This window comes from Stegostoma tigrinum, chromosome 4 (assembly GCF_030684315.1).
Source record: "Stegostoma tigrinum isolate sSteTig4 chromosome 4, sSteTig4.hap1, whole genome shotgun sequence".
Lineage (NCBI taxonomy): Eukaryota > Metazoa > Chordata > Chondrichthyes > Orectolobiformes > Stegostomatidae > Stegostoma > Stegostoma tigrinum.
The window spans coordinates 129587001-129602963 of record NC_081357.1 but is presented as its reverse complement, the minus strand read 5'-3'; the positions used below and the strand labels follow the sequence as shown (position 1 = coordinate 129602963).

The window sequence follows — 15963 nt, the reverse complement described above, 5'->3', positions numbered from 1 at the left end:
TCGTCAGGTTCCTAACTCATAGAACTCCATCAGTGAAGATAGACAACTGCACCACCTCCACAATAAGCCTCAACACTGGACCCCCCAGGGATGCTTTCTCAGCCCCCGACTGTGCTCCTCGTACATTACCATAAACGACACCACCATAGTAGGACAGATATCTAACAACGACGAGTCAAAATACAAAAAGTAGATAGACAGCTTGGTGACATGGTGCAATAAGAACAACTCTCAACGTCAGCAAAACTAAATAATGAATCATTGACTTCAGAAAGTAAGGAGGAAAACACGCCCCTATCTTCATCAACAGAACTGAGGTTGAGAGCATCAAGTTCTTAGGAGTGATGATAACCAACAATCCGCCCTGGACTTGCCACATAGATGCAACAGCCAAGAAGGCACAACAACGCCTTTTCTTCATCAGGCGGCTCAGGGAATTTGTCATGCTTGTGAGGACCCTCACCAACTTTTACAGGTGCACCACAGAAAGCATATTATCCAGATGTGTAATGGCCTGGTGTAGCAACTGTTGTACCCAGGACCATAAGAAACTACAGATGATTGTGTGCACAGCCCAAACTGTCACGGAAGCCAACCTCCCATCCATGGACTCCATTTACACTTCTCATTACAGTGGAAAGGATGCCAATATCATCATAGATCCCTTCCACCCTGGTAGTACTCTCCTACAGCCTTCTCCATCAGGCAGAAAATACAGAAGGTTGAAAAATTGGACCAACAGCTTCTTCACTGCCACTATTAGACTGATGAATGGACTCTCTAACTTCAAGGAATGCTGATCTTGATTTGTGCACTCCCTGTGCAGTGTAACCTGTATACCTCACTCTGTCTAAGCACCCAATGATCTGTATGCCCTTGCTTACTGCGATCTGCCTATACTACTTGCAAACATAGTTTTTCACTGTACATAGGTACATATGACTAGAATGAATCAAGCTAGATAACAAAGCAGTCTGTGTCCACATGCAGCAACATCTACACAGTATTGAGGCTGGGGTTGATAAGTGACAAATCACATTTGCACTACACAAACAACAGACAATGATCATCTCCAACAAGAATCTAACCATCTGGCTTTCACTATTTACAACATTTCCTACAGCAACTCACCAAGGCTTCTTCAAGACCACCTCCCAAAACTGCAACCTCTGCCACCTGGATTAAGAATGTCTACAGGTGCTTGGAGCTCTCATCACCTTACAATTGTCTTCCAAGGCACAGACCATCCCGATTTGGAAATAAATCTCTATTCCTTTAAAATCCTGTAACTCCCTACATCAGAGCATTATGGAGTACCTACACAATATAGACCTCAACAGTTCAGTATGTTGCTTATTACTACCCTCCCCAAGGGCAGTTAGGCTTGGACCATTAATATTGTTCTTCTCACAGATACAATACATGCCCTTACTGATTGATTTTCAGTTATTGGCTCATTTAATGTAGTACCAGTAATGCAAGCTTAATTCCTCAATGATCAATAACCACACACCTTACCATCCCTCTGGCACTGTCACGAGATTGAATGGAAGATAATCCACATCACTTGTTTTTGAGGACATTGAATTTTGGTTCTGCTGTGTCTCATTTAGCAGCTTTCATCACTGAATCTTCATTAATGCATTTTAATAGATTTGGGATTCGAATAATCAAAATCAGTTAAAGAATTCAAGCAAAATCTTATAACTTTATCAGCTACCTGATCTTTGCCATTGGTAATGTCAAGGGAAATGTGCTGCGTTAAAAATATAATGAAAAAACATAATAAGTAATGTAACAATACTTAAAAATAAAATAAAAACTCAATAGTTCTTTTAGTTGGCGACTTCATCTAATTAGATAGTGATGTCAGAAGAATTTGCTGGAAGTACTCAGCAGGTTTGTTAATATCTGGGGAAACGTCTTAAATGTTAACTTTGTTTTTCTCTGCACAAACCCTGCCAATCCTGCTGAGTATTTCAGGCATTTTTCTGTTTTTATTTTTTATTTCCAGCTTTCTGGTTCTAACAGAGCCCAAGTCAGCTCCAGGTTGGTTCACATGAACATAAAAGAGGTTGAACTTTTTTTTAAGTGTTGATCTGAAATTAGAGTCCAAAGTATCAGGTCTTGGTTAAGATGAGAAAGTTGGGTTTTTATACTGTTAAATTCCAAAGAAGTATCAGCTAAATGAACAAATCTGTGGAAGTCTTGTGGGAGTGTCCCAACCTCTGAGCCAGAATCCCTAGGATCAAGTATCCAGCAGGATTGGTTGATCTCAGAAGTAGTGTTCATAACACAGTTAAACAGACTGAACAGCTTGAACATCCTTCACCACTTCCTTATTGTTCCTCAAAGGAACTAAAATATGCATGAAGGTACTTAAAGAAGCATACCCAAACACATTTTCTGGTTTGCACTTGTCATTGTGATGTGATAGAGTCAAGGAAAAATTGGCGTGAAACGTTGGGTGCAAAATATGCTGAATGCTTCAGGCTGTTCAATAATTTAATGTATTTCTTTGGAAGATTTTTTTATAATGGATTATTGTGCAGAATGAAAATAAGTTTTGTTTGGTTGTGCTGATACACATACAGATACAAATCTATAGCTGAGCTGTGCTAATTCAGAATTTAGCAGAGATTGGCTCAGTTACATACTGCCCCCACCAGCTGTGTCAGAAAGACCTTACTTTATTAGATTTTGAGAATGCGCATTGGTAATTTCTTGTTAACATGCACTGGATTGCTTTCAGAAGGAGGCTCAGAGCCAGGGACCAGTACAAATCAGTGCTTCTAATTTTAAAAGTTTTAGATTCATATAGCTAATATTTGACTGAAATGAGCAGATATATTTGTAATTTCACACAGGTTCAAACACCTTCCCCACTTAGAAATCAATGGTGGGGATAATTCAATAATTCCCAGCACCAAATAACCTGGAGCAGTTGGCAATTAAAACAGAAAGCCATTTACCCTCATTTCTTGAGGGTTTTTTTAGGGGAACTTTAACATTTATGTTATCTGTTTATAATTTTTCATTTGTAAACATCATGTAGAATGTGAAGCTCTATTAATTAAAGCAAAAGAATCAAATCAGCACATAGTGCAATTTAATATTATATCAAGTAGATGACTTGAAATTAAAGCTTAAAGAAAGGGCTAAAAAGAAATTTTTTGAAGAGAAACAAACTACAACAATGAAAAGCTCCATTTATATAGTTCCTTTCATGCAGCAAAACAGCCCAAGGCACACAGGAAGAACTATAATGTAAAGCATTTTGTTACATCGAATTACGCAAGGTGCTGTAAAGGCAGATGACCAAAAGCCTGGTGAAGAGGTAGATTTTAAGAAACACCTTAAAAGACAAGAGATAGGTGGAGGGGTTTTGAGTAGGAATTCCAGAACTTAGAGCCAAGCCAGCTGAAAGCATGGTCACCAATGATAGATCAATTAAAACTAAGAATGCATCAGAGGCTAGAACTGGAGGAACATGTCGGCCCCAAGCCTTAGAGCTGGAGGAAGTAGATGTGAAGGAATGAGCCCATGGAGGAATCTGAAAATGAATGAAAATTTTGAAGTGAGGCATTGATAGACCAGCAGTTAAACTAAGTCAGCCAGCACGAAGATAATGGGAACTGCAGATGCTGGAGATTCTGAGATGACAAAGTATGGAGCTGGATGAACACAGCAGGCCAAGCAGCATCTTAGGAGCACCACGGTCTAGGCCCGAAATGGCAGCTTTTGTGCTCCTAAGATGCTGCTTGGCCTCCTGTGTTCATCCAGCTCCACGCTTTGGTATCTCAGCCAGCACAAAGAAGCAAAGACACATAGGAAGCTTTCTTCATACCTCAGTTACATATTCATGGCCTGTGTTTAGAATTTATGTCAATCTGTACAATGTAATCAAGTTTAATTCTGATTGTGCCAAACCAACTAACAGTTCTTTCTCTTTTAGACCATTGGTTGCCATGTATAATGATAAGCTTGACCTTCAAACATGTCTGGAGCACGGCAGGACAGCAAAGGTTAGTGCAAATAATCTTCAAAATAACTTTTTATCTGCTGTATAATAATAAACTATTGAAGGGGAGCTTGCAAAATTGCTCATCTGTTGCCATTTAGATGGTTTTTTTGAAATGATAAAAATTGTAAGCTATATTTTATTAAATTTCTACCTATTTTACATGGCACATTTCATACAATCTAATGCAACAGAATAATAAGGCACATGATTTTTTTCTACCAATACCATCTGTTTCTGTTTGCTATGAGGGAGTCTTTCTTTGTAGAAATACCACATATCTAGTCAATGGTTATCTAATAATAAATACTTGAGCTTCTTCTTCTCTCCTTCTAGGAGATCCCAGGCAGGAAATGATAACTCTTATTTATACAAAAATTGGAATGTCATTAGACTGAAGATTATTGGATCAAGCGTACACACAGCTGCACTTACTGCTTCAGACACAGTCTGCTGAGGATACTAAAGAAAGTTTTTCAGGAAGATCATTTTAATCTAACCTGCTTAGTGCAAAACTTATGCACAATTTTACACCCCATTCACCCGATTTTTACTTTTTGTTTATATGCAATGGGTAATAAAGTTGGATGGAGTGAATCGTGACACTCAATCTGATCCTATTGCTCTCTGTTAGGTAGGTTAGATTACCCCCACCTGTCACTCTGCTTGGCTACAGAGTTCTGTAATCCTAACGAATCCTTCAAATGAGAAAAATATGAAGACACTGCATACTGTCTATGCAGACTATTATGTTAATTACAAAAGAAAATTAAATATTTTTCTTCTATTTTCAAACTAAAAGTAAATGTTAAACAATGTTTCCCAGTCCTAACTAGGTAGCACAGCAATAATAACTGGAACATCAGCATCATACAGTCAATAAAGTGAATGATGTACATTAAAAAGAATATACAGGCTTTAATCTTCATTAATAGTATTCCTGTTGCACAGCATCACATGTCCATTCTCCAGCCCATTGAAGAATTTCTATTAGTTAGTAATTTTGTGTGCTAAATTGCTGGATTACCCTGTAATCACAAATGTTTTCAAGGCAAGTATTTGTACAGTTACCCATGTCTTTTAGTCTTCTGGTTTTAGATTTAGATCTCCAGTTTGGAAGCAGATGTTTTGAGTAAAACTTCCTTTCTAAGCGAACAGGAATTTCTCCTCCCTGACATGAATAAATTTCCTGTTTTCATGCATTGCGTTAAATTAGATAAGTTTGGCATTTTTTCAAACTGTCTTCTTATACTGTTCTCACCACTTTCAATATAGTGAAGAAAAGTGGTTGAGAGACCACAATAAATATATTCATATCATAAATAACAATGAATTAATATGTACTTTCCCGTTTGCACAAAATAAGATGTTATCTGTAAAGGAAGCAGAGATCTGATAAAGGTAGTGAATGCTGCTGGAGTAGATTGAGGTCAAACTTTGTATGAAATTAGAGACTCACATTTCATAAATGGATTATAATCACTTTGTGGTGTCCCTTTCTGAAACAGAGTTATACTCTGTCCTAAAAAGTCTTATATACTTTACGGCTGCAAATTATAATCTATACTGAGTTAAATAAAAATCTTATTTATTGATGCTGCTTTAAAGGCACTCAGCTTTGCATCATTACTATTTGATTAAACTCACCAAATACTTCCTGCCCTTTGTTCCTGAGGCTAGGATCAAATTCCATACAGTATGCAAGATGAGAGGAGAAATAAGAGGTGAGACCACAGCTAATTCATCTAGCGTATTTGTATCGCTACACAGAAAGGAAATTTAAGTTGCAGACTGTTTAATGGTCTGTAATTTATAAAATAATGCAGACCAGAAATGCAATTATTTAACTTACAAATCATCACTCTGCTCACTGGCCTATCACTCTGCTCCAAAAAAATTCTATTAGAGATAAAAGAACAAGACCAGATTCAGCTTTTAAAATAGTATCTTACACAAATTCAGTATAATTTGTTAGCATTCAAATAAATAGTAACGATGAAAAGTTTTGAATTTTTGATCATGTTAAGTCACAGTGAATTGTCAAAAGAGAGTGTGAGATAATTAGACTAAACAAGCTAAGTGTTTTAAAATACCTACAAGGAATATTTTGTCAACACATTGTACGATTCTGTAATCTGACTCTTGAGATGGCACCTTTTAACATTGAATACAGTAACATGTTATCCTTTGCTGTAAATCACCATTTCTAACACCTAGGTATTTCTCCTATGTGGAGCATTGTTCTTAAACATGCTTTTACAACTGTTGGAACCATGTTGAATTTTTGATTTCTATTATTCCAAGCCAAAAAACCCTTTAAAATATTGGAAGAAATGCATCTGATCCATTGAAGCTTTTTTGCAGCTCTTCACACTGCCTAGGTTGCTTGTTTATGCCATTCTTTGGTGTCAGTGTGTATCACTTCCTTAAAAATAAAGCTTCTCAATAATCACTGAATTTTTGCTAAAATGATAACGAGAAGTTTACATAAGAAACAGTGACACCAATCATAGGAAATGAACATGCGCCAAGGCAAACCTCTTTGCCTGGTGTCACCCAATCATGTCTGCATTACTATTTTATTGTTGAAATGTATAGGCTAAGTTATACAAAGATGTAATGCGTACCATCAACAATATTTACCCTTAAATCTCCTGTCCTTTATCTTTGCATAACATATCCTTGCTTGTCAAACAAGGAACCAATTTGTTTGAGTCTTTTGTTTCTCCAGCGGAAGGTGTGCTACATTCCCAGTGTCAGCATCCTTAGATTAATATCAATATGCCATATTGCAATTTTTCTTGTTACTGTGAAAATAGATGCTTAGAAAAAAAATCCCACTGGTAGTTTACGTTAACATCCAGTAGAACAAATCTGATAATAAGAATCAACAATCCCTGCTTTTCCAACTATGGTTATTAAAATAAATTTTTATAATGCACTGTAACAATTTTAACCTGCTACCTGTACTAACTTTGATTTCCAAGTGCTCTATTACAAGAAGAGAACGTTTCAATAACTACGGGCTGCAGCCATTGACATAAGTCATTAGCTGCAGTTTGAATGTAGTCCACACTTGATCAAAATGGCTGAAACTTCAGACATGATATTTCATGTTATCTTCTTATCATTTGTCTTCTGGCCAGAATCAGCTTTTTATCTTTAGGTGCAGCTTTGTCACTACTTCTGGAGATAGACATTTGGAGGACAGTTAGGGATGATTCCTTGATTAGGTACCCCTCTGAGAGCATTACTCATTACAGAACTGTATCCCTTAATTTTTCCATCTATTTATCTTTTAAAAACGCAAAGTTTATAGTTTGCAGTTGGTCAACCTGGAATACTATTCCTCATTAGAAGCTCTTAAACTGAAATTCAGCCCTAATATGTCTTAACTAAAATCACAAAAGCTTTCTTGTCACCATTAACCGTACTAAAATTGTTATGGATAAGCACATGGATAATGATGGGATAGTGTAGGGCAAGGGGCTTAGATTAGTTCACAGGTCGGCACAACATCGAGGGCCGAAAGGTCTGTTCTGTGCTGTATTGTTCTATGTTCTATGTTCTATCTAAACCGAATTTATAGTTCCTAGATTTCCATTGGAGTGAACTTCACTCTTTGATACTGGGAAAATTAGAGAACATTTTTCGTTAAACTTGGGCTGAAATCGATAGAAGTTAAGAATATAAGAAAGCAGTGAAGAAAGGGGTAGCACAGTGGCTCACTGGTTAGCTCTGCTGCATCGCAGCACCAGGGACCCAGGATCAATTCCAGCCTCTGATGACTGCCTGTGTGTAGCTTGGACATCCTCCCTGTGTCTGCATGGGTTTCCTCCAGGTTTTCCAGTTTCCTCCCACAGTCCAAAGGTGTGCAGGTTAGGTGGATTGACCATGCTAAATTGATCATAGTGTCCAGGGATGTGCCGGCTAGGTGGGTTAGCCATGGGAAATATAGGGTTACAGGGATAGAATAGGAGTTTGATCTGGATAGGATGCTCTTCAGAGGGTTGGTGTGGGCTCAATGGGTCAAATGGCCTTCCTCCACACTATAGGAGTTCTGTGATTCTATGAAAGGTTGTATTTAGCCGATTACATTCTTTTGTACCAGGAATCATCCATAATCTACCATATCATGGGCTATATCCTGTTCATTAGTCTCATTATACTGCAGAAATGCTTCCTTATTCCCAGTTGGTAGTCCAGAACATTTCATCCATTTCAACATCTTTGCTTGTCAATCCTGGTCATAAACATTTTCCTCTCTGACCCACAAATATCAAAAACAGAGAACCTTTGTGCCCTTTGGACACCTTGATCATGAGATAATACAGATCACTTTTCAAAGAGCTTTCCCTCAACCTTTAGTCTGGGTTTCTGTACCTCCCACAACACCAAATATGACTTAACCAAAGTCGCAGACAACATTCTCTATGACCAGGACTGTCCGTCTTTTCTTCTTCCATGTATAATGTTGACCTGGTTTGAGAATAATAATGGCATTTATTTTTGTTTAAAAATGTAAAATCAAAATAAAGCACACTGTGCTGTAGAAATTCAATTTTGGTAGGAGTGCAAGCAGGTGTTATTTTGTTGGCTGCCTGATATCCACCCACATGGTATTCACTTACATTGACTTTAGTAAAACTGAATACCAGGTGAGATTTATAACAGATGGCCAAAGAAATACTGCCCCCATTCTGCACTATTCCAAAGCTAATTTTTCTCCCCATTTCTTTGAGGTATGTTAACACTGGAAATGATACGTCCTTCCTTCCTTTCCACAAGAATCAGTGGACTATGCAGGAGAGTGAATCTGGACAACTCTCCCTCTGATTATCTTCAGTCCCTCAGGAGAACTATCAATCTATCAATATTTTTTTTCTTTGTACATTGGGTGACACAAAAAACAGGTGCAGCTGTAGCAAGGACAGATGTCTTATAAAATTGACTTTAGCAGTTGCTCAGAAACCAAAACAGTATGGAAAAATCATACTGAGCTACCAATGGCCAGATCAGAAATGTCTGACAGTCTATTGTAACCTGGTTCGAGAAGTGATGGTTACTTGTACATTTGAAGTTCTGCATACTAGGAATGGAGCTGTAGATGACCACTGTCTGGAGAGGCAGGAGAACCGGTGTGTTAAGCTTCGCCGCTGTATTCTGTGTAAATTTGTTTGAATTGATACATAATATTGAGGGCAAATCAGCAGATCTTATGTTCCTGGCTTAAAAGCGGAATTTTGGCTTGAGCTGTTAAGAGTGGGCTGGGTAGAAGACTGACAGTCTGGCCCCATCCTTCTAATGTTCTGAAAGGTGGATTCTGGAGTGGAATAAGGTATTCTCATTCTTTTCCTGGTCTGCATGGCTTTGGACTAGACTAAGTCCAACAACAGACAATATATTTTGTCTGTAGCCTCCCTAATAGAGAAATAATGTTCCAACACATGGCAGCTATGGGCTTTGTAGAACGAACAGTTTACTGCTGGTGACAAATAGGGCCAAGCTTTCTTGAGGAACCCCAATCTGCCAACTTTCCCACCTATCCAAGGAGCTAAGCTGAGTTTACAGTCTTGTAGAGTAGAGGTGGGTGGGCTACATTAGACTTTCTTGACCGAGTAATTGACTTGATTTACTCAGCGTTGAAGGTAACACACCGTTTTTCCGCCCACTGTCCAATTCTGTCTATTCCTGCAGTGATTCAGTCGCTGCTTGTCTTTCAGATGGGGAGTTAACCACTCTAGAGAGGGTTGTTTCATCAGCAAAGAGAACATCACTTTTGATGACATCCACCAAGTCACTGATGAAGAAAAGAAATAGAGTGGGGCCAAGCACAATTGCCTGAAGGACCCCTGCGTAGGTGTTGAGTTAAGAAGATGAGCATCCAATAACCATGACCTGGTGCTTGCATCTGTGAGGAACAGTTGTATCAAGTTAAACAGCTCATCAGATATGCCACATGAGGCCATCTTCTCAGTGAGGAAGGGATACCATACCCTCTTGAAGGTCCAACAATGTCAGAGGCTACTGCACTAATTTCATACTGGACACCAACAGAATCACTCCATTTATGGGATCTTGAGGATGAGAGCATCGGGAGACAACGGCTTTATTCTAAAGCTAAACTATGAAACAGATAGTAGATTACTGTGATTGAGATGTTTTAACAGCTTCTCATTTACCATAGTTTCCAAGAGCTTTAATACTTCAGCTAGTAGAGATGCTTCCTTGCTTTTCCTGGGATCTGACTTTGATCCCTTCTTGCTGATAGTAACTTGGTGTAACTTATTGTTCACCATGGTGAGGTTGTGAACTCAGCATATCGACAATCATTGACTGGAATCCATGTCTAGCAACTCTGTGTGAAGGTGTATTTGGGTACCAATTTCTGTGCCATAATAATACTTCTGAACTTTGTCTCTTGATTTTTCATGTCATATTTTATGATTCAATCAAGAGCATGACGATGTCATTATGTGTAAAATGCAGTGAGTTCACAATTTCAGGAGTGCAGTCAAAAGGAAACATCAAACTTTTAAATTAGAAACTTCCACACAGAGTGGATCTTTCTCATTCACTTCTGGCTTACTTCTGAATAGAACTGTGGACTGGCATGGGAACTGGTCACCTTTCAGCCTGTTCGACCAGGGAGTGCTATGAGAAGCAAAAAGAATAGGCGGAATCCCTTTTCTTAAAGTGTGTTTTCATTTTAAAGTTGCTTATATTTTCATACCACAATTAATAATAAAAACTATTTACGAAGTCTGAATGAAATGTGTTTTTGCAAGTTCCTGTCGTTGGCTGTTTTTGTTTTATTTTTACACTTTTTATCTTTCAAAACATGCCCTTTCTGATTCTGAGTTGAATCAAAGCCACTTCAGCTTGTTAGAAAATCTTAAAAGCTGTACACTTCTAGGCCCATGAGGAGTCTGAGCTAAATAAGCACGACTTCCTAAATAGTAACCCGAGCCAATCTGAGCTTGCATTCCAAAAAAAGCCAACCAAGTACATATGAACTTGGATTTGGAAACTAGATTTGCATTAATTCATAGCACATTTCACACTGTATCCAAGTAATCCCCTACAAGGAGACTGCTTGCACTGATGTTGGTACAATATTTATGTGCTTGCTAGTCAGTATATCAAATTGGAATGCAAATACTCAGCTTTTACCTTTTTCAACACGATAAAACTTTTCTTTATTGAGTATGATGCAGGCAGAGTTTTATGCACATAATGGATGTATTCCTGACTGCCCCTCTCAAAGCCTGGTGTCATCAGGATTTGAATGTATTGAAATATGTTTGCATTATTAAACCTGCAACGCCAACATTCCAGAGGAAACTCAAAAGATTGAATGGCTGTGGCATCAGTGTGCTACTCCAAAAAAGTTGATAAGAAAATTTTGCTTCCTTTATTCAGTGAGCTGAATTTCACACTATAGTAGCTTGTACAGTCATCTCTGGCACCCAGATTCCTTAGCAGATAAATAGAGAGTTACTTCATGTAATAGCAATCCTTTGTTTGGATGCAACAATTTCAGCAATCATAAATGGACTGAAAATTTTGACAATGGGTGAAAAGGCGTGAACATGGAATTGTTGATCTTGACCCCCACCCTGTGTCCACTGTATCTCAGAATTTGGGAGAAAATGTAAAGGAATTTAGATTTGAAGACCATTTAAGTCTACGGTCATTTATTTGTGGGTAGATATAAACCTTAAAAACGACACACAGTTTAAGTTATTCAGATGTTGACGTTTTGAGTTGCTCCGTTTCTACAGAACAGCTTTGGCAATTCATTAGCTGAATGTCTGCAATTACCCAGGATTTTCTCCACGGGGGAAGGACCATGGAATTCACCGTTATATTTATAGAATGTGCAAGTACTCAGTTCAGCTTGTGAATTCACACGCATTCATTTTTTAACGGTTACTTTATGTGATGATATTCCTGAAATTGGTTTGGTGAGATAAATACGGTATCAATTTCTGTGATCCTTGTACAAGAACACCCAGGCTGAAGTGATCAAAGGGTACGGAGTAAAAAACGGGAACATGATATTGGTTTTGATGATCAGCCATGATCACATTGAATGGCAGAACAGGCTGGCATTGCCTTCTCCGGATCTTAATTTATATGTTTCTTTGTCTTTTTGAATATCAACATTTCCTTAATTCTAATGGTTAAAAATAATACTCTACTTTTCTCTTCAATCCTTGTAATGTGAACAACTTCTCCACATTATATTCCATCTGGTGCATTCTTGCCCACTTGCATTCTTGTCTATATCTCTTTGCAGACTCTTTGTGACCTCTAAGAACTTATGTAATTAAATATTTTCCCAGTTGGATTTTTATCAGCAGTATATGTAGATATATCACATTTCGTATCCAAATCAAAGTCATTAATGTAGATTGTGAGTAGCAGTGATCCTTGTTTCACGCCACTTGATACACCCAATCGTGACCCATTTATTCCTTTCTTCCTGTTTCCTGTACATTATTCAATCCTCAATCCATGTTAATATATAACCCCTCCCCCATCTATGACCCCTGACTATTGTTACATAACCTTCTTGTGTCAGCTTAATTATTGTTTTGAAAATCCAGACATACTTGTCTATTTGTTTCGCTTTATTACCCTGCTTGGTCCAGCCTCAAAAAGAGCTATCAGATTTGTTTTAAAAATTGTTCCCCTTTGTAAAGCTGTGCCCAATAATGTAATTTTCTGGATGCCCAGTGACCAATAATAGATGCTAACATTTCATGATGTCAGATGTCTATACTTCCTGGTTGCGCTCTCCTTCCTTTCATGAATAGCAAGGTTACATTTGCTACTTTCCAATGTTTGGGCACAGTACAATGTGACATTACTGAAAAGAATGAAAATAGTGACACTAGGTAATGTGATAATGAGAACTGCAGATGCTGGAGAATCCAAGATAACAAAGTGTGGAGCTGGATGAACACAGCAGGCCAAGCAGCATCTCAGGAGCACAAAAGCTGCCATTTCGGGCCTCGATCCTTCATCAGAGACCTCTCTGATGAAGGGTCTAGGCCCGAAACTTCAGCTTTTGTGTTCCTGAGATGCTGCTGGGCCTGCGGTGTTCATCCAGCTCCACACTTTGTTACACTGGGTAATGTGTTGTCTGTGTTCAAACAGTGCCTGGATAGATAGATGCAACTTACTGTAAATTAAATGTTACTTAATTCTGGTGTAAAGTTATAGTAGATCCATGTTCAGGAACTTAAATAACATGCCATTAGGTAAGCTAAACTATTACTCAGTGTATGCAACCTGTTCAGTTCATGAACTTCAAATGTCACATTGAATACATGGCTATTTAGCAATTTACCATGGACCCTGCAATCCATACAATGCTACACTTTTCTGTCTCCTGAAAGAGTTACTTTGGCAATGATCTCAGCTGGCTCCCTTCATTGCCTTGTCATTGCACTCAGACCTAAATGCCAAATGTAAAGTGCTTTAGGAGATTGAAGTGGACAAGTTATGATGATAATCATTGTACACAGATTATTCAGTAACTCGTCTCATTTTGTGAGTTTTACCACGCATAAATTAACTGTTGACAACAGTAACACTACTCCCAAATGGAATTGATTAGAGTATTTTGTTAAACAGTGCTGATCTTTTGATTAATCTATTTCCTGCAAGGTTCTTTGGTTTCTTATAATACTTAGGACAACACTACATGCGCAAAAATCTTATATGATGCTTGATGCATTTGCACAGATGATTATGTGTGTGTATTTTGATTTTCAGAGGAAAGTAAAATATTTTGTGGACTGACGATAGTGTTGCTGAATGCAAACCAAGCAGTCATGTTCTGGAATGATAGAATCCAAAGATGCTGCACTGTGCTGCAGTTTAGCTATTTATATGATGTTACCAATCAATAATATATGCAACTTTGTTAAACATAAATTGTGGAAATATCGATGTCAAAGTTATTTGTGTTTTTTAGATCGCTCTACAAACAAATACTTGACAGTTCAATGATAGTTTGAGAATGTATTTTTTTGACATCAGATGCACGTACTTGTTGTGAAGTTTCTTGGGAGTGCATGTTTATTTCAGAAATTTTATGCCCTCCCAGGAGCAAGCTGAGAGGCTGACGTGGGAATGAAATTGGGTAGGATTGCAGGGGCTCCCATGCCCATCACCTGCCTGACTTAGCCAGTATTTTGCTCTGAGGCCAAGAGAGGCCATTTTTTGCTAATTACCGCACATGATGACCTCTTCCCACTGCTGCTAGTATGTTACTAGGGCCAGGAAGGAGCTCACTCCACATAATGAGGCCACTAAATATACCCAGGTGACTTGAGTACAGTCTGCAATTCAGGCACTGGTGTTTCCTGTGCTGAGATTACTGAGAAGTAGGTTAGTACAGTACACACAGGGATATTACAGCCAACAGTAAAGGAAACTTTAATATCAACCTGGGCAAATTCAAATCCAGAATCAAAAAGCCAAAACTTGCTGTACAAAACCACATTATCGACCAGTTCCTCACAGATTCACTTTTTTTCCCTAAATTCACAGTTAAAAATTGTTGTTCTCAATCTTTCCCAAATCTGCTTTTTTGACTGTTGGAAACAGACCTAAAATCTACACTGGTTTTACTTTCAATTTGACTTGATAGAGGTGTACAAAATGATCAGAGGTATAGATAGAGTGAACAGCCAGAGACTTTTTCCTAGGATAGAGGTAGCTATTATGAGGAGGCATAGTTTTAAAGTGAGTGGAGGTAAATATAGGGGAGACATGAGAGGGTTCTTTACTCAGAGAGTGGTCGAGTCGTGGAATGCATTGCTGGAGAGGGTAGTGGAGTCAGCCTCATTAGGGGCATTTAAGCAGCTATTAGATAGGCACATGGATGATAGTATAAGGTAGGGTTGGAGGTTTGATAGACCTTAGGATTAGGATAAAAGTTCGGCACAACATCGTGGGCTGAAGGGCCTGTACTGTGCCGCACCGTTCTACAGATTCTGCAGATTCTGGAAAAGTCCCTTCAGATTGAAAAATGGCAACCATGACTCCTGCATTCAAGAAAGTGGGAAATTATAAGCTGATTAGTCTAACATCTGTCAAAGGGAAGATCTCGGAATCTACTATTAGGTAAAGATAGGGCATGTGGAAATGTGCAGAGCTCTTAGAAAATCTAACCACCAGTCAGGCAGAGTCAAATTGGTTTTGGGAAAGGAAGTCAGACTTGATTAATTTCTTAGAGTTCTTTGAGGAAATAACAAGCATGATGGGAAATAGAACACACTGGACGTCCAGAACTTAGGCATACAGAAAGAAAATTGACAGAGTGCCACGTCAAAAGTTGCTACACAAATAAGAGCTCATGGTAAATAAAGGAGCATATTAGCATGGGTAGAGAATTGGTTGGCTAATAGAAACAGAGGATTGACATGAATGGGTCACTTTCAGGCTGGTAGGCTGTGGTTGGCATGAATGATAGAACTGAATGTATCGTTGCTAAATTTGTTGATTGTGCAAAGGTAGGAAGATTTTTCTTGTTTGTTCATATTTATGGGCTTTGCAGACTAGGCCACCATTTATTGCCCAGCCCTAATTGCCATGGAGAAGATGACAGTGAGCAGCTTTCTTGAATGCTGCAGTTCTTGGGGTGTGACAAAACAAGTAATGCTGTTAAGAAGGGAGTTCTAGGATTTTGACCTGATGACGATTAAAGGAATAACAATTAGTTCCAAATCAAGATGGCGTGTGGTTTAGAGAGGATCTTGAAAATGGTGTATTCCCCTGCATCTTCTACCTTTGTTCTTCCAGATGGTTGTGGTCATGGGTTTGGAAGGTGCTGTCAAAGGAGCATTGATGAGTTACTGCAGTGCATCTTGTTGATGGTACACACTGCTGCCACTCAATTTGGACGGAATGAATGTTGAACATAG

General features: G+C 38.4%; 1 protein-coding gene across 9 annotated transcripts in view; it reads left to right on the top strand.

The window, feature by feature from the left end:
* Nucleotides 1-15963, top strand: part of dnmt3ab (DNA (cytosine-5-)-methyltransferase 3 alpha b) — a 540511-nt gene that overhangs the window by 504907 nt on the left and 19641 nt on the right. For all 9 annotated transcript variants that reach the window (XM_059645667.1, XM_059645666.1, XM_059645671.1 and 6 more), the window contains one exon: nt 3956-4025. In XM_059645667.1, the coding sequence (XP_059501650.1) occupies nt 3956-4025 (70 nt within the window). The remainder of the gene's footprint in view (nt 1-3955; nt 4026-15963) is intronic.